The sequence below is a fragment of the Delphinus delphis genome, chromosome 6, assembly GCF_949987515.2.
Source record: "Delphinus delphis chromosome 6, mDelDel1.2, whole genome shotgun sequence".
Lineage (NCBI taxonomy): Eukaryota > Metazoa > Chordata > Mammalia > Artiodactyla > Delphinidae > Delphinus > Delphinus delphis.
This window is the reverse complement of record NC_082688.1, coordinates 51,160,850-51,180,764: the sequence shown is the minus strand read 5'-3', so window position 1 is coordinate 51,180,764 and position 19,915 is coordinate 51,160,850. Positions and strand designations below refer to the sequence as shown.

At 42.5% G+C, this 19,915-nt stretch overlaps 1 protein-coding gene across 4 annotated transcripts in view; it reads right to left on the bottom strand.

Moving 5' to 3' along the window:
* DOCK8 (dedicator of cytokinesis 8) overlaps positions 1–19,915 on the bottom strand; it is a 219,939-nt gene that overhangs the window by 56,283 nt on the left and 143,741 nt on the right. For all 4 annotated transcript variants that reach the window (XM_060014659.1, XM_060014663.2, XM_060014660.1 and 1 more), the window contains 5 exons: positions 17,508–17,677; positions 14,751–14,846; positions 10,922–11,017; positions 4,937–5,086; positions 2,661–2,774 (listed from right to left, as the gene is read on the bottom strand). In XM_060014659.1, coding sequence (XP_059870642.1) covers positions 2,661–2,774; positions 4,937–5,086; positions 10,922–11,017; positions 14,751–14,846; positions 17,508–17,677 — 626 coding nt within the window. The remainder of the gene's footprint in view (positions 1–2,660; positions 2,775–4,936; positions 5,087–10,921; positions 11,018–14,750; positions 14,847–17,507; positions 17,678–19,915) is intronic.

Here is a 19,915-nt window from a genome sequence, read left to right as displayed (position 1 = left end):
CACTTAGGTTGCTTCCATGTCCTGGCTATTGTAAATAGTGCTGCAATGAACATTGCGGTGCATGTGTCTTTTTGAATTATGGTTTTCTCATGGTATATGCCCAGTAGTGGGATTGCTGGGTCGTATGGTAGTTCTATTTTCAGTTTTTAAGGAACCTCCATACTGTTCTCCATAGTGGCTGCATCAATTTACATTCCCACCAACAGTGCAAGAGGGTTCCCCTTTCTCCACACCCTCTCCAGCATTTATTGTTTGTAGATTTTTTGATGATGGCCTAAATTCTCTAAATGTTTGATAGAATTTGCCTGTGAAGTCATCTGGTCCTGGGCTTTTGTTTGTTGGAAGATTTCTAATCACAGTTTCAATTTCAGTGCTTGTGATTGGTCTGTTTATATTTTCTATGAAAGCACAAGATATTTGCATTTGAAAGAAGACCACGTTGTGGCCATCTTTCATAGGTCCCTTGAAACTTCCATGAAGACAGAAATTTCAAAAATAATTTTAGCAATGTTTAGGAAAGAGTAAAGTGCAGTTCTCAAAACATCCTTTGCAAAGGTCAGGACCCAAAGGAGTAGCCTCGGTGGCCCAGTTTTCACAAGGATCTTGCTAAGTCAGTTTAGCCAGAATCCCTCACCCTTGATATCTGATCACTCTTGAGATCTGACCAAATTCCTCATCCCTCACCATCCCCCAGGTGGTATATGATCACCTGGCCTGCCTTCAGCAAAATCCTATTAGGTTAGTTTGGCCAGAATTCTTCCTTTACCCCTGATGTTTCCTCTTAGTAATTTTTCATCCACTGACTATTCCTACCCTGTTCCTTGGCTATAAATTGGCATTTTTCCTGTTGTATTCAGAGTTGAACACAATCTCTCTCCCCTACTGAAAAACTGTGGTGCAGTGGTCCCTACACCTATCACGATGGTCCTGAATAAAGTCTGCCTTACAGATTACCACGTGTCATGCATAAATCTTTTCTTTAACAGAGGCTAACCCTGGGCTTATAGTGGTGTTCCAGTATCTCCTTTCCATATATTCAACTTCAAGTTTTGAAAAACATATTAATTTATATTTGCAATTCACCCAGTGACCTGCCATCCTAAACACCTGAGGGGGATGGCAAAGAGAAATGGCACATTCCTCCACCACTCCAATCTGGTGGGATAGGGACAGAAGATCAATGCAGGGTCAGGAGGTCAGGCTGCACAAGATGTTGGTGCTCTGGAACTTCTGATGTTTCCTTAGCATTCGCTTTGTATAAGTCATCTTCCGTATTAGGAGTGTCTTTAGAATAGTCATGGTCTTTTTACTGGGGAGAGGAGATCCTTTTGTTTTACAGATGAGGAAATGAGACCCATAGAAATGTAATGACTTATCTAAGGTCACTAATTTCCTAGATAAGAAATTTAATGACTTATCTAAGGTGCAGAGTAATTAACCTACTGTACCTCGAGTTAGGTAGCCATGGCTCTTTCTTCCCTGGAGAAGTTACATAACTCCTCTAAATTTCAGCCTTATAATCTGCAAAATGTTGACAATGACACCTTGCAAGGATCAAATGATACAATTTCTATGAAGTGCTTAACACAGTGCTTTGTCCAGGGGTGGAAGAAACCAGGGGTGGTGACAGTGATGGTGATGGTGGAGGTGGTGGGTGGTGATACTGGTGGCAGTGAAGACAGTGGTGATGGGTAGTGATGTTAGTGGCAAGGATAGTGGTGGTGGTCCTAAAGTAGGAATATGGAAGGAAAGGAGCAGCAGCAATAATAACTGCTACTTATATTTCTATTGTTGGGACAGTTTGAGGAGGATAGAGAACAAAAGAAGAATTCCATTTGAAAAATCTGGGGCACTGATAAGATGCTCCTGGATTATAAAATACGGTCGGCCCTCTGTATCCATGCGTACAACCAACTGAGAATTGAAAACTATTCAGAAAAAAAAAATCCAGAAAATTCCAAAAAGCAAACCTTGAATTTGTACTGGCAACTAGTTATATAGAATTTACATTATACTTGATATTATAAGTAATCCAGAGATGAGTTAAAGTATGTGGGAGGATGTGTGTAAATTATTTGCCAATACTATGCTATTTTATAGAAGGGACTTGAGCATCCATGAATTTTGGTATCCTTGGGGGAGCTGGGGAGGGGTCCTGGAACCAATCCTCTACAGATACACCAGAGGACAGTATTTGCTTCGTGCCAGGTCCAATTCAGTCTCTTTGATTTTACCAGGGTTCTTTAATGTCAGAATTTCACAACTACAATTTAATTAATTACCCTGATAGGAGAAAAGAGACCTCATATTTTCAGTTCTATACCTGGTCAAAGACTGAATGCTACAGTCATGTAATTTCTGTTAAATGTTAAATTGAAGAAAGCAACTCATATCACTAACACATTTCAATTCCCGTAGATTAACTTGTTGGCTCTTCTGTGCTGGGTTGGTAAATGCTTCAGGAATTCACACAAACCAGTGTGTCTACAGACGTCCATGGCACAAAACAACTGACTTGAAGAATATACCACAAAACCCAGAATGTACAAGAGTCAAGTTGCCTAACTTGGCAATGAACAAAAGAGCATGCCACGGCAATGAGCATCACATCAGATGGGAAGGAACCAGAACAACAGGGCTGGGTCTGAGGGAACACTCACCTGGTTGCAATAATGTTTGATGAGGTTAAACACAAAGCCACGATCCATGAGTGAGAGGAGGTCATACAAGAAGAAAGCCAGGCTGATGTTGATCTTTTCCGCCTGTTCAATTTCCTTAAAAACAAACATACAAACACCCACATCATTTGGTGGTAAACCCTGGTCATAAACTCCCAGGTCTCTGATGGGAAAGTTGGGAGAGGCAGGTCCTATGTTTTTAGCCAGTGTCCCTCTGGAAGATACTGAGCAAAGCAGGTAACCCTGCAAAACTATAGCAAATATAATTTAGAACTTAATTGATGCCATGAGTGTTGAATGAAGTAATTCCTTATCTACTGTTAATATTTAGATACATTTCCTTCTAGGCTTTTTTTCCTACGTGCATATTTATTTGTATATAATTGAGCTCATTCTCTATCTACAACAGGGTCCTGAATTTATTCATTCAACATTATACTATGAACATTGTCCCACATTCTGGTTTCTCATATTTCTTATATTTCTTTATATTGCTCTACTATAACTTATTTAATTCTGGTAACTATTGTTTTGGCAAAACTAACTTGAAATGTATTCACTATCTTCAATGAGATAGACTCAATTTGTAAGGACTGTTGCAGAAAATCTAATCAGGATACAAGAACCAGTTTTTACTTAAGGATTTTTCTTTTTTTTTTTTTGCGGTACGCGGGCCTCTCACTGTTGTGGCCTCTCCCATTGCGGAGCACAGGCTCCAGATGCGCAGGCTCAGAGGCCATGGCTCACGGGCCCATCTGCTCCGCGGCATGTGGGATCCTCCCGGACCAGGGCACGAACCCGTGTCCCCTGCATCGGCAGGCGGACTCTCAACCACTGCGCCACCAGGGAAGCCAGGATTTTTTTTTTTTCCTCCAATTAGACAGCATTCTCAGCTTAAGAGAGGTCAGAGTCATACATGGTCAACTCTTGCATGAATTGAGGCCATGGTTTTGTTTGTATTACTTCTCAGCGCTCATATTTATGAGGGATTTTCACAGCACTTCAGAGCAATTGGGGATTCCCTTTTTCATGTTTATGTCCTTTATTCTCAGAAGTATAAATCAATTTGCTCTGACACTACTGAAAATATGATTTTAAAATATGTTCCTCTTGTTATCATGTACAGTTTGCAAATTCAGGCCAAGCTGACCAGCCACTGGCATGGATGGAGGCTTGGTAGTTTCCACAGTTACCATGGAGTGGCAAGTCCTCATGCTTTTAGCATCCTCCACATGGACGACTCCTTAAGAGACTGAATATTCTGGGCTTGGAATCTTCAGTCTTGACTTTGCTGCTAGCTGTGTGACTTTTGGAAAATTTATCAACCTCACTGTGCCTCATTTTTCATGCCTGCCAAAATGGAGACACCATTGCCACTCTCACAAAGTTTGCCATAAGAAATAACCAAATGGAAATTTCTTCTCCTGAGTATTTGTATGGTAGCATACAAATTCTTCATAATGATAAAGGTATTAATAATGATCACTGCTGCTTCAAATTTTATAGAATTTTTTTTTTTTTTTTTTTTTTGCGGTACGCGGGCCTCTCACTGTTGTGGCCTCTCCTGTTGCGGAGCACAGGCTCTGGACATGCAGGCTCAGTGGCCATGGCTCACGGGCCCAGCCGCTCCGCGGCATGTGGGATCCTCCCGGACTGGGGCACGAACCAGCATCCCCTGCATCGGCAGGCGGACTCTCAACCACTGCGCCACGAGGGAAGCCCCTAGAATTTTAAATTCTGCTTCAAATTTTAGAATTTTGTTTTATTTCATTTTACATATTTTTTTACTTTCTACTTTGAAATAATTTCAAACTTAAGGAAAAGGTGCAAGAATAGTAAAAAGAACTCCTTTAACTAGACGCATCAATACTTGACATTTTGCTACATTTGCTTTATCATTCTCTCTGTATATACAATTTTTTTTCTGAACCACTTGAGAGTAGGTTGCAAATATCATGCCCATTTACCTCATAATACTTCAGGGTATATTTCCTAAGAATAAGAATATTATCTCTTGTAGCTACATTGATACAATAATTTAAACTATTGCAATTCCATATTGTAATTTCTTGCTAGCAGTCCCCAGCCCCACCCCAGGGTCCTGTCCAGTGTAACATACTGCATTTAGTTGTTATGCAGTATGTTATTTACATTTTAATTACTGTTTTAAGATGATGCTTATTTTTCTTTGATTATGAAAATAACATATGCCCAAGGTAAAAAATTTCAGAAAGTAAAGAGTCAAATGACACAGTTACCCTCTGAGGTTTTACTAAAAGGGCTGCAATCTCCGAGGTGACCACATTAACAATAGTAGTTATGTCATCTTTGAAACGGTCGGAAAAACGAGTCCTCCGAAAATTGTCCCGTTTGTCCATGTTGTGTACATACTGGGCCATGCTTTTCACCTGCAGAGAAGATAGGGGAAATGTCAATGTGGAAACTGGTGACCTGCTTGTACACTGTGGAAAAGGGGAAAAGCCTGGAAGAAAAGCTCATTAACAACTCTAACACTCTATCTGTGCTGGTGGTTGCCCAAGCAGGCTCTGATCTGAAAAACGCTCTTGACACCCGGATGGTTACCATGGTGGCAGGAGGTGGGAAGGGTGCCCCCTTCTTGACCCCAAGTCAAGGGGCTCCCTTCTTGCTGCTGACAAAGCCAGGGAGCTTAATTCTTTAGCTGCGGTGTCACAAGACTCCCTTTCTCTCAACTGGGAAGGCAGACCTCGACTGGGCCCCTAGGGCCACTGAGGCACCACCCTATCATGGCACACAACACATTCCAGAAAGAGGAAATGTTTATGAGACTGGTTTTGATGTGAACTGAAGTAATTTCTGTCTCTGAAACTACAGCAAGGAGAAGAAGACAGAAATGGTAATCTTATGTCAAGTTTCCAGTTGAACAGGAGAACAGTTTTTCCAGAAACAATTCTATAGTGTGCTAGCTGGAAGCTTAACCACTGCTTGGAACATTACCTCTAGGAGAAATTATGTTCTCAGTTTTATACGACTAGCTTGCTAAATATACATATCTATGTATACATTTATATGATATAATTATATATTTAAAATACATATTTAATGTATAGTTTAAATAAAAACCTGTATATCCATCAGTGATTCTCTGTATTATGACTAGTACAATACCAGCTCAATGCCTACCATAATTTTAAGTCAAAATCGTGCTTATTTTTTGGATTTCTTCCTGGGCCAGGAGATTATGGGTCAATACACCCCCTTTTGATACAGCCTGAGGTTGCGTCTTGTTGGAAGCTGCTCAGAGCTAGGAGGAACAGTCTGATGGGAAAGGCTGGGAGAGGCTGTGGGCAGGTGCCTACCCTTTCCATAAGTGTGTCCACACTAGTCTGAGAGTCACTGCATAAAGAAATGGCCCCGGAACTTAAACCACCCACGCTGGCCTGAAGGTGACCCACTAGGTCAGGGCTGGAAGAAGAGGGGAAAATGACTTTCACTCCCAAGAGCGCTAACCGCAGACTTCTGTTTCTGAGAATGCAGGGGTGGCAATATTTTTAGCACTGAGATAAACAGAGATTAACCAAAACAAAACAAAACACAGAAGAGGTACGTTAAGAAGTGAAAACATACAGATAGGTGAATGTGGTTTCTGTGTTCAGATAATGCCTAGCCAGTTTGGGGAAATCTAAGAACATAAAATCCTGAAGCCCAGGGTAAGAACCACAGTTTCTCTTCACAGTAGAGTCCCCCTTGGCTCAGGACACACTAAAGTGTCTGTACCCCGCAGAGTCACATGTACTTGATGGAAGGCCTGAATGAGAGGTGGGAACTGGACCCGATATTTGTCCGACAAAACGCCTCTCTCACTATGATCCTAACAAAGGACCGAGGAAGACGAGGCCCCTTTGTTTAGAGCTACCTGCTCCTGATTCCCTGCTGCCTAACCCACCCCAGCACCGGGCTTTTAGAACTCACTCTTGTGTTTGCCTCCTGCCTGCTGAGTGTGGCCATCCTACAAACAAACAGATAATCCTCACAATACCATACTTCCAACCACTGGCCTCTTGCCGGACTGTCAGCTACTTGCCAACTACTATGTGCTTTGCATCTCAAGAGAGGAACACCCAGTGGAAATAGCAGTGGAGACTTGGCCCGTTATCTGTAGGGTGGGATAAGGCAGGAAAATATTTTCCTCCACATCGGCCTCTGTGACCCATTCAAAGCTGGGATACCAAGAACCCCTTGGTGTAGAACTTCATGTCCTGGGTAAACGGGGTCACCATTTACCTCTGGATCCCCAAAGTCTGGCTCAGCAGTTTCTAGAAGCATGGGGATTTATTCACTAGCAAGTGTGAAATCTGCCCAAGGACTGTGTTCAACAGCTCTGAGGCCAAAGTGGTTGTTCATTAGCACGTGGGCATTAATACAACTAAAGGGTGTTAAATTGCCCAGGTTGTTGGCTAAGCCCAAGGAGGCTGTCGTCCTTTCTCCTCAAGCTTCTTGGGAAAAAAACTGTTTTGGTTTTGCAGCAACTTCCTAGGCATCTGTAAGGCAAATGCAAAAGCAATGCGTGGAGGACTGGGCGTCCTGTCTGGGTCCAAGATCGGTTTCCTTGCAAAGTTCTGGCTGGGGCTGACAGTTTCCATTTGCCTCCAGATGCAAACTCCAGCTCCCTTTCTTGCCCTCCTCCATCTATCTCTGAGCCCTGGGAAGCTGATCCCTATAGACTACATCATTCAGGACTCCTTGAACTTAGGCTTCTGGTTGGACCTGGCAAATGGGAGGCACCATCAGGGGACCAGTGGGCGGGAGAAGAGTGGTCCAGGTGCGCATCCACTCCACTGCCCTCATCCCCGTGCAGCGTGCTTCTGGCAGTGGCAGTGTTTCTCTAAGATGCCAGCTCCTTGTCACGTGGACACTCTTCTCTGCCTCAGCTTTCTCTTGCCCCAGTTACACTATTCCATACCCTTGCTTCTTTAGAGCTAGGAGAGAGAAATGTTTCCAGCGCCTTCTGCTCCCAGGGTGCCTCACCAACCCTTATCTGCTTCTGTAACCTGGCACATACCCTGGGCAAAGTCCCTTTGATAAATGTTTTCCAGTTAACCCTTTTGAGCAATGCCAACGCTGTCTCACGAGGACCCTGACAGACTTAGTTATAACCTGCAGAGCCCTGGGTGATCTGCATGTTGACCAACCCCCTCCAAGCACTCGTATCAGTAGGACCTTCTTTCCAGCTTCTGCAGCTGTTTACCATAAAGGACTCCTAGAGGAAGGAGGGCTATCAGCTTTAGCTTTTGCTTTCTTCCCTGAGCCTACTGAGTCCTAGTAAATAAATGTGCAAGATCAAAAGCAATTTTCACCTGTTCCATGGTTCTCAGATCCCTGCAGTTAGGGGCACTGAAGTGGTACTGATGACGTCTTTGGCGGACCTGGAGACTTCTCCTTATGGCCTCCACCTTTCCTCCAACCCCATCTGTAAACTGGGGATGATGGAAAGCTCCTGCCTGAGGGTCGTCTGAGGATTCAACCAGATGATGCTTACAGTGCTTACAAGGGTGCCTAGCATGTATATAGATGCTCAACACATTTTAGGTGTTATTATTTTTCCTTCCTTGGGGATGCCAGCTGTCACTGGTGTTATATGAAGGACAGAGTATCATTACATTTGCAGAGAATGCAAACTTGCCTTTGAAAGAGAGCTCTAAGATGCCACGAGGAGCCATTTAGGGCTAGCAATGCTGAGTTCATGTCTACTGAGAATGGGACAGTGATTGCAGCACTCCATTCAAGTTGACTTCAGAATACAAGGGTTTCGCATGTTGTTAATACGTTAGGCTAAGAAAATGTTCTGTCACGTTACGCTTCCAAGGAGAAGCAAAATGGCAGAGGAACAGAATTTGGACCAGAGCATTGCGGAACTGAGGGCCTGCCCCTCTCTGGCTGAGAGGGCTGGGCAAACCCCTCCTTAGCCTCAGGGTCCTGTGTTTGCACCGGGGATAACTGCTCACGATAGAGCTTATAATACATAGCTACTAAATAAGATCTAAGAATGATTAGGTGAAGTGTGTGCATATGTGTGCATGTGTGTGAGTAAATGACATGAAACATCTTTGAACTGAGATACTGCTTTCCTTTGGGACTCTCTTCTAAGAGATTCCACAATGTCAAAGTGAGTTTTTGCATCATGTCTTTTAAAATTTGCAATATGGCAGATCAACTCAGTGGAAGATTATTTGTATGAATTATCTATAGACGGATTACCACCTGAGTAAATCTTCTTTATGGAGAAACTTGATGGTGGTGGGATGGGTACACAGAAACAGGATGTACTGGGCACACAGTGGTGGTTTTGATCCTTCTCTTGACTCAAGACAGAGTTCATGGCCAGCCTCTTCCTGCCAGATTGCAACGCTCATGTCTCACTGCTAACGCGGTTGCTCCAAGACTTGTGAGCTGCAGCCACCCACCCGAATCAGCTTGGCTTTTAGAATGCAAACTCCTGGTGCTGGCTGCATATAGAGACCCTTAGCTCCGTTCGGGCCTCACAGAGCAGAGGTGGTGTGGACTAGTGGATCTTCAGCACGCTTGGAAGGCACCTGGGCAGACAGGTTCATGCAGTGCCGGCTTCCCCCTCCTCATTGCACTCAGTATTCTAGGGAGGGGCTCCAGATCTGCTTTATTCTCACTAAGCACCCTAGGTGATTCTGCTGCAGGCATCTGGGACTGTGTTTGGAAAAGACATCTCGCTAGCAATACCTTTCTCAAACGAGGGGTGGGAACTTGGTGAAACTCTAAGGGATTTGCATCCTGGATGTGCTTCTGTGGCATGGGCCTCACTTCTTTTTAACTCTGTTGCACACTACTTCCCATTTCCTCCCCAATGTATGTTTAGTTTTGTTTCCTTTGACCCTCTTGTCCTCTATGTCTTATTGTTCAGTATCGTTCTCTTTTACTTGGGCTTGAACTTACACAGATAAACTAGAGCTCAGGTGAAAATCCTACCATCGCTCTCAAAAAAAATTATCCACTTTAACAGTGTCACAGAGCAAAGAACCCAGTCAATATACAGCTAATTCTATCACTAAATCTCAGTCCACTCTATGCTCTGGATTGTTTGCATGTGCATTTTTATGTAGTTAGTGTCTGTGCTTTCACACCTTTTTCATTTCACCTCATTTCGCAATGCATCTCAATTTATCAACATTGACAAAATGCTTATTCTAGTGGCTTTATGGCAAAATCCTTTCACTTCTAGTATAAAATAGGTATTACTATTATTCTCTTTATTTTTAAATTAAAGACTATGCTGTACCTTTTGCTTTTCTGCTAGAGAACAGATAGAAGTTGCAGGTAAACAGTTTTACAAGTCTCATTTTTTTCCCCCCAACAAATATTAGTTGGCGCTTGTACGATGTCAAGCCATGTTCTGGGGCTAGAGATAAGATAATGAAGAAGATAGACCCCAATCCTAGAAATCCAATAGGCAAAAGAGAAAAACAATTACAAATTGTGATAAGTGCTAGGAAGGAAATAAAGAGGGTGTTTAAAAGGAGAGGAATAGAGTGGAAGATATATTATGGTAGAAGGTGGTCAGAAAAGGACTCTCAGAAGTGGTGACACTAAAGCTGAACCCTAAAGAGAAGAACTCCCGAAGTGTGTATGTATGTGGGGGGCATGAAAGGTACGGACAGGGGAAAGAATCTTAAGAAGGCTCTGAGGCTGAAAAGGTCTCAGCATCTTCAAAGGACCAAACTGGAAACAATGTGGCTGAATGAGGGGGGGAATAGGGGCTAAGATAAAGTTAGAGATGAATGGAAACAGAATCATCCAGGGGCTTTTTAGGCCGTGAGAAAAACGTGTGCTTTATTTCCAGTACACTGGAAATCACTGAAAGGTTTTAAAGAAGGGAGTGTCATTATCTGCTTAATTTTGAGTTGCCCTGTGCAGACTGGATGGGCTGGGGGCACAAATGAATGCAGGTGGGCAAAGAGGAAGCGAATGCAGACATGATGGCAGCTTGACTAGGCAGGGAGCAGTGAAGATTGGTGAGAAGCGGCAGGTGGAAGTACATTTTCAAGGTGGAATCAGCAAGATTTGGTGGAAGATAGATGAAAGGGTGAGGGAGAGTTAAAACTGAAGGAATGATCCCAGGTTTTCTGCAGCAGCAATTCAGTAGATAAGATGTCAGTTCCTACCATGGGAAACCTCACTGCCTGTCTGCTTTTCGTGCCCTACCGAGCACGGATATAAACATGCAAGAATCTCACCAGAAGCTCAAAGAAGAACCAGGAGTACTTGAAGACTGTTTCTTTCACCATTCCAGTGCTGACCACCATCTGCAGGGCAAGCTCCTCATGGAAATGCTGGACACACAAACACAAAAACATTACACTTACATAATGATGGTCTGTACTAGGTGCTTTATTCGCCAACCCCACTTTTCTTTTTTCCCAACTGTAATAGCTTGTTAGTATGTGTCCTAGATGTCTTAGACCACAGTGGATGGCAGAGTCAATGCTGACACAATCTGAGACTGGAAGGCCTTTTCAGTAGGTAGGAGAAGGCTGTGTGGATCCCAAAACCCCAGAGCCACACAAGCACAGGCAGGAGTTTCGAGGGAGGAAGGGGGCACAGCAGGAGTGTATTTTTAATCCTTTCCTGAAAAGAAAAGGCAGTAGAGCATTCTGAGTCACTGGAAACCTGGGCACCTGGGGCTTCTAAACCTTACTGGACAGCTGGGTTTGAAGGACTGGCCTCGGCAGGGGACTGAAGCTAATACATTCTATGGGGGAAGCATTCCTGGGTAGCAGTCGGAACTAAGACTCTGTTCTTTTCCTTCCAGGTCCCACCATAAACCCTCTGTGTGACCACGTGTAAGCTGTTCCTCCCCTTACCCTCAATGTTCTCATCTATAATCTCAGTTGGTAGCAGTGGTTCTCAAACTTGAATGTGCGTCAGAATCCCTTGGAGAGCTTGTTAAGGAACAGATTGCTGAGCCCACCTCCAGAGTTTCAGATTCAGTAGGTCTGGGGTGGGGCCTGAGAATCTGCATCTCTAACAAGTTCCCGGGTGATGCTGTCACTGCTGGTCCAGGGACCTCAATCAAAGAACCACTGTCTAGATGGTATTTCAACTCCCTTCTAGATGGAACAAGTTTTGTTTTTATAATCCTGCTATGGCTTCGTGGGGAACGAGGTTTGGGTTTATCAGTAGATTGTCTGCATTAAAAGGCATAGGGGTAGCAGCTTGAACTCATCCAACTTCTATACTTCTTTGTCCCAGGGTCAGTTGCTCCACTTTATGTCTACACTGCCTGTCAAGTCATCTGACTGCAGATGTAGCAGACAGTGATCTTTTTACACCTTTTGCATCCTTCCCATTCCCTGCTTTACCTGGGGAACAAGTTTAAGACTAAAGGTAGGGCAACCAACTCATCTCAGTTTGCCTGAGACTGTTGTGGACAAAAACAATGTCGCCTGTCATCTCAGTAAACAATGTTGCCTGCTTATTCCAGTGAACAACAAATGTTTCCAGACCATCAAGCCATCAGCCACTGAGACCCAGACGGTGCACCCTGAGGGGAATTCAGGATGAACAAAAACAGGATACTTGGCCCTAGATAGTTAAGATGCATATCTAAGGAATAATTTCAATGAGCTCAGACTCTCGCATCTTCCCATACACAGAAAAAACACTAAAATCATTAACTTGAGATGTCTGTTTTTCATGAACATCTTTTGATGTTCAACTACATGGTTTTTTTTCCAGCAAAAATCCCTATATATCCTAGCTCTTCCCTTACCTCTTTGGAACAGTCCCTCAGATATCTGAGAGACTGTATCCTGGGCTATATATAGTCCTCGGTAATGTCCCCGAATAAAACATAAGTCTCAACGTTTAGGATGTGTGTTCTTTTCAGTCAACACTGTCCTGGTCTTAAAATGGAAAGTCCTACATCCCAAGGACCCCCTAAGTCCCGGAGAAACTGGGATAGCTGGTCACCCTAACTGACGGCAGAAATGATGTCTGGGCATTTTCTGTGGATTCCATTCATTTTACAACCATAAAATCTAGAATAAATACAGATGAACTCATTTTTTATTCCTCAGTGGGTAAGAAAGCTGAAACTACTTGAACAACCTAATATCACATCCTAGAGTACTGGCGTATGTGGAAATAAAGTTTTAAAGTCAACACCCAAAGCAAAAATTTATTAGAACAAAGCTTACCCTTGACAAACCTTTAAATTACCCACAGTGTACAGTAGGCATGCAACACAATTTACTGATTCTTATGTACAGTAAAATTGGAGAGTTACTCAGCTAAACTAAAAGGAGACAAATGGAAAAATCTCTGTGCAGATGGCTGGGTATTCAAACTATTTACATCCCCTGACGGTTAATGGGGATGAATGGAGAATGCTGAAGTGTTTCAGCTTGTCATTGGTCCCACTTCATTCTGTCAGGCGAGTCAAACCTTTATAATCTCAATACACGTGAACACAGTTGTGTGCTGCTGCGAGACATGAGGGAAGCTCTCCCACCTGGGAGAGGTGCAGGGCTGCGTGTTAATCTAGCAGATGGTCTAAGCTTGCCCTGATGTAACTCAGCTACACCAGGATCTTCCCATTGTAGGGAAGACATGCTCCACAAGCTTCAAAGGTAACCTCTGGAAAATAGGTCAGTTTGACTGTCAGAATCTTAAGGCAAGAGGAGATTAGAGGAGGATAAGCCGCTTCTTAAAGTAATTTATGTTGCTCACCGGGCAACATTATTACAAGAACACCTTGCTCCGGAGGGTACAGAAAATAGCCAAGCAGCTAAACCCAGTTTGCTGAGCTATTAAGGAAACACACTGGTTAAACCTCCCTCTGAAATGATTCTCTTCTGGTCACTGAAATGACCAGAAACAAAATCAAAACAAGGCAAATGTGCCCAGAAGAAATCAGGCCCTGCCTGAAGCAAGCCAGGCTGTAAGCAAATCATGGTTTTTAAGAAGGAAAATGGTACTGGTAACCAGTCCCTGCGAAGCCCAAAGCTAAGATTTAAAGTAGGTGAAATATTTATTTTCAGCACCTCATGACATCTTCTTTTACTCCTCCTGTTAGAATTAACTCCTGGTACCTCCTTCCAGACAAATGGAGCCCGTATTGCTGCCAAGTCTGCAGGCGCTGGACCCTACCAGGGCCTCCTCATGCCTGATCTTTCCCTCAGCCAGTCCAAAGTGAGCTGTGCTGAAGCTCATTCCCTCCATGCCTCACATCTTTCCCAGCGGTGTTAGCTGTTGCAAAGAGCTTCCTGTGTTATCCTTCCAATCAGCATATTTACATTTTAATAGGGGTCTTGAAAGACACTCAAGACCTTAAGTAGCTACTAAAATTGTGAGACTCTTGGGTGCCTGGCGGAGGAGAAAACTTGGGGCAGACAGTTTCTTTATCCTCCACCCCTTGGACCACTCATGACGTGACAACTGGAGAATCCTCTTAATATGAAGAGTTCTTTCTGATGAGCAGTTTAACAGCTTGTCAAGTCTCTGAACTCAGAGGTAAGGCTGATTGGAAAGAATTACAAGGCTTTTCATGTCTGATATCGTATTGAAATAAATGATACCTAATTACTGCCATTCACTTTTTGAGGATGAATTGTCCCCAGCTCTCCTTTTACCAAAAAAGAAGCTAATACAGCAGTTCTCAGGTTCTCAAAGTGTGGTTCCTGGATTGGCATCAGCTGGGAACTTATCAGAAATACAAATCCTTGGGCCCTGCTTCGGATCTATTGAATCAGAAACTCTAGGGGTAGGGCCAGCAGTTTTAACAAGCCACCCAGGTACTTCTGATGCATGGTAGGTTGGAGAACCACTTAGTAGGTAATTAGGTGGTCAAAAAATGGGGCACCTGGGACAGGGCTGCAAAAGTGTGTGTGTGTGTGTGTGTGTGTGTGTGTGTGTGTGTGTGCGCGCGCGCGCGTGTGTGCGTGTGTGCGTGCGTGCGTGTGTGTGTTAGGAGGGCAGGAACAAGACAGGAGAGTACTTTATGGCATCTATTTTCAATCACAGTGAGAGTCCGGGCAAATTATTCTCACACTGCCTGTTCAGTACCTTTTTGCTGACTGGCCTTGGGGTTGTTGTTGAACTTGGAGCATCATTATTGCCAGAGCAATAGTAAGACATCCGGATGCAGCTACGATCAGTCATCTGAAATACACAAACCATGACTCAACAGTCAACCAACAGTGGTCCCCAGAAAAATGAGCCAACGGCCTGGAAATCCCAAGCTTAGAATTCATTGTTAACATATTTCTTTTTCTTTCTTTTTTTTTTTTTCTGGTTACAAAGGTAAAACAACTGCCAAACATAAACATAAAACAAAGCAAAGAAGGTAAAGTTACACCGAATTCTACTTGCTCCTGAGATATTCACTGTTAGTTGGTGTGTAGCCACCTATAGTTAAATCCTAGTTAAGAACCACCGGGTGCTGAACAGTCCCTTCAACTTTCTAAGTCTCTGACTTAATTGGAAGAGCAGGAAAAAAAAATGTGTGGGAACAGTGCCTCTCTGTGGGTTAGCACGGTACTTTACCCAGTCTCCTAAACACTCTTTAATAAATTGTTAAAAAACCACTTCTGAAAGGAAGATCATGCTTGATACTTCTAGTTAGACAAAATTTTTTCCACTCACTACAGAATAATTTAAAAATTCTTAACCTAGTCCACAGAGAAAATTTAATATTTTCACTTTCATTAAAGGAAACCGTAATAATCAAGTCTGTGGGTAACAGCTGCTGACCACTTCGCCCCTCGGCGATCCGCAAAGATCCTGCTTAAAGAGGACTTAGATGCAAAATTGAACCAGGCTGTGCTGGCAAGTGCTTAACAACCAGCTCTCGGAGGGGAGGGGCTGATTGGTAGAACCTGCCGATTTCTGTGCTTGTGAATGCTTCCATCATAGCTGATTTCAAGTTAACATGACGTTACCGAATATGGTGTTGCAAAGAGATGTGCAGTAGCAAACCACTGTACAGTAGGCATAAATAACCTCAAGAACATAGATTACAGTAAAATGTAGTAAAGCAATTAAGAAGGGATGAGGCTTGGGTACTCCCTTAAAAAGGGAATAATTTTAGATTTATGGACAGGTTGCAAAGGTGGTTCTTGGATACGCTTCACCAAGTTCCTCTTAATGTTAATATCTTACATAAATATGGTACATTTGTCAAAACTAAGAAATTAACATTGGCACATTAACTATTAACTAAACCACAGACTTTATTTGAATGTCACCAATTTTTCCACTAATGTCCTGTTCTGCTCCAGAACACTGCATTTAGATTACCTTTGTTTTCCATATAACTTATTTGTTAGTTTATATAATTTAATTTTTAATAATGTCTGCGTTTAACAACTGTTCAGAAAGTTCCTGAAAATTTAACAGTCAGCTCTCAGAAACTGGTATGAACCAGCTCCAGCACATCCCTGGGTTGATTCTGTAAGTCAAAAAGTATAGAATATCAACAATTTCATATGATACAACCTATAGATCATCAGAATCTCTAGGAGTGGATCTATAGATGATTCTTACATTCATCCAGGGTTCAGAACTTCTACAGAGATGAGGAAAATAAGGCTCAGGGCAGGAATTGACTTGTCCATGACCACAGGCCTGGGTGGTATCAGATCGAGACCCAACCCTGGTCTCCAGATTTCCTGTCTCACAACGTACTGTCTCAAGTAGGTGGTTTGTGTTAGGGGAATGATGTCAAAACCTAGAGAGTATGATTTTTCTTCATTAGAGGAAATGACATTATTCCAAAAGCTTAGCCATCCTGAGGCCACAGATAACTGGAAAGAAAATTCAGATTAAGAATTCATGGTAGCTTTGTACATACATGAAAAACCACTGAATTATACACTTCAAAAGGGTGAATTTTATGGTATGTGAATTATATCACAAGTTTTACAAATTTCAAACGAGAGACGTTTTACAAAATACCTGACCAGTATGCCTCAAAACTGTCAAAGTCCTCAAAAACAAGGAAAGTCTAAGAAATTGTCACAACCCAGAGGAGCTACGGAAACGTCACTACAAAATCTAATGTGGTATCCTGGGTGGGATCCTAGAACAGAAAACAGACATTAGGAAAAAACTGAGGAAATCTGAATAAAATATAAACTTTAGTGAATAATAATAATATATCAATATTGGTTCATTAATTGTGACAAATGTGCCGTTCTAATGTAGAATGTTAGTAACAGGGAAACTATGCATTGAGTACACAAGAATTTTCTGTCATATATTGACAATAATTCTATAAATCTAAAACTTTTATAAAATAAAAAGTTTATGAGAAAACATAAAGAATTCATGGAGGGAAACCATCTAGGGTAAGTCACCAACCCTCCCAGGATCTCGGTTTTTGTTTATAAATTTGGCTTTGATCTTTGGGATTCTTACATGGGATAATCAGTCCATCTATGGATGTTAATGAATCTAAAAGGCAGGTTATTAAAAAATAAAACAAAAAACAGTCTTTCTAGGCATCAAAAACAGTTAAAGCCAAATTTTTTTCCTGGAAGATAAAATTCATGGTATTCATCAACTCCACGGAGCTAAACCAGCTATGCCCGAGAAACTTCCCACCAGAGTTCACTAACTCCGCGCATACCTTCAAATGCCAGTCTTGCCTGGTATCAGAATGATCTCAGTCACTTCAAAAGAAAAGAATATTAATAACTTGAAAGCTGAGCATTTGACCAAGCCAGTGGGCAGCAGCAGTGGTTGATTTCGTGTTGTCTCTCCAAGTGTTAGTTAAAAATAAAAAAGCCCATGTCTCTTTCCAGGGTTTGACATCTTCCTTACCTTTGAAGACATGATGTTCTTAACCTCCTCGTCTGCTGCAGAGTGTGTCCCCACGAGGTCTGGGTTACTGCTGCTCATCACTCGGGCCTGCATCAGCTTTGAACTCACAGCGGCAGCAGACGTGCGTCCGTATGTGTGGTAGCGAGGGTCTGGGAAGGAAGTGGGGCTGCCTGCACCCCACCAGGTATAGACATGTCAACAGAAAGCGGATTAGAGTCACTTATTGGACTTGAGAAGGAACTGAGGAGGGATGGGGTAGACAGTAGAGTGGAAACCCACTAGATGAGGTCTTGGAATTAGGGTCTTATTAGCAAATGCCTAGGAGAGGCCAGGGAGGCAATGTTTTGGTGGAAAGATAGGGTGTGAGGCAGTAGGGAGGGGTGAGGACTGTGGTAAACTGGAAACACATGCCTCATCCAAAGACAGGGGCTGCTCCTCATCTCCAGCTTCTTCTTGCCATGGGGAAACAGCCCACGAAGTTCTGATTTCTGAAGACAAGCTCGAAATGTGGATATTTTTTATTTCTTAGTATTTAAATGATGACGTCTTTATAAGTCTTGCATTTCTGAGATTTGAGAATCCAAGGAATCATCTGAATCTTATGAGAATAAGTATACACTGTATAGCAATGTTTCTCACCTTTGAGTATTTACATGTGTTCAAAGGTGATTATGTGAGTCTATGAATATTATGAGTATTTTTAAAAAACATTTAAAATTACAGGTTTACTTGAAATGAGGCTGCATGGAGTAATAAGTATGCCCAAGTTCCTTTGTCAGAGCCTGGAATTTTGTTAACTTATTGATGCTATTTTTTTTTTTTTTTTGCAGTACGCGGGCCTCTCCCGTTGCGGAGCACAGGCTCTGGACACGCAGGCTCAGCGGCCATGGCTCACGGGCCCAGCCGCTCCGCGGCATGTGGGATCTTCCCGGACTGGGGCACGAACCCGTGTCCCCTGCATCGGCAGGCGGACTCTCAACCACTGCGCCACCAGGGAAGCCTGATGCTACTTTTTATATCATGCTGACCAGACGTTCTGGTTGATTATTATAAAAAGACTGGAGAAATGAATTATTATTTCAGAAGTTTAGTTTGGGGGAAATGAGAAAAGGGATTTATTTTTTCATAATGAAAAGTTTAGGGGCCACTGCTTACCACAGCTATCAAATATATATTATTTTCCTTATCATTATGATCCTAGAATCCTAGGCATCTGTTGTCACTTCTCCAGCTTTCAAAAGAAGGGATTTGCAACTGAATCAATTTCATTTCTTTTTATGGCTGAGTAATATTCCACTGTATATATGTGCCACATCTTCTTTATCCATTCATCTGTTGATGGACACTTAGGTTGCTTCCATGTCCTGGCTATTGTAAATAGAGCTGCAGTGAACATTGTGGTACATGACTCTTTTTGAATTATGGTTTTCTCAGGGTATATGCCCAGTAGTGGGATTGCTGGGTTGTATGGTAGTCCTATTTGTAGTTTAAGGAACCTCCATACTGTTCTCCATAGTGGCTGTATCAATTTACATTCCCACCAACAGTGCAAGAGGGTTCCCTTTTCTCCACACCCTCTCCAGCATTTACTGTTTGTAGATTTTTTGATGATGGCCATTCTGACCAGTGTGAGATGATATCTCATTATAGTTTTGATTTGCATTTCTCTAATGATTAATGATGTTGAGCATTCTTTCATGTGTTTGTTGGCAGTCTGTACATCTTCTTTGGAGAAATGTCTATTTAGGTCTTCTGCCCATTTTTGGATTGGGTTGTTTTTTTGTTATTGAGCTGCATGAGCTGCTTGTAAATTTTGTAGTGAGGTGGATAGACCTAGAGTCTGTCATACAGAGTGAAGTAAGTCAGAAGGAGAAAAACAAATACCGTATGCTAACACATACATATGGAATCTAAGGAAAAAAAAATGTCATGAAGAACCTAGGGGTAAGACGGGAATAAAGACACCGACCTACTAGAGCATGGACTTGAGGATATGGGGAGGGGGAATGGTAAGTTGTGACAAAGTGAGAGAGTGGCATGGACATATATACACTACCAAACGTAAAATAGATAGCTAGTGGGAAGCAGCCGCATAGCACAGGGAGATCAGCTCGGTGCTTTGTGACCACCTAGAGGGGTGGGAGGCAGGGAGACGCAAGAGGGAAGAGATATGGGAACATATGTATATGTATAACTGATTCACTTTGTTATAAAGCAGAAACTAATACACCATTGTAAAGCAATTATACTCCAATAAAGATGTTAAAAAAAAAAAAGTACCGACTGGGTGAAGATCAGTGAGGGATTATCAAATAGGCAGAAAAAACAAGTGTTTAGAATATAAAAATAGGGAGGAAGGCAGATAGAAAGCAAGAGAGAAAAATCTAGACATGAACTTTTTTTTTTTT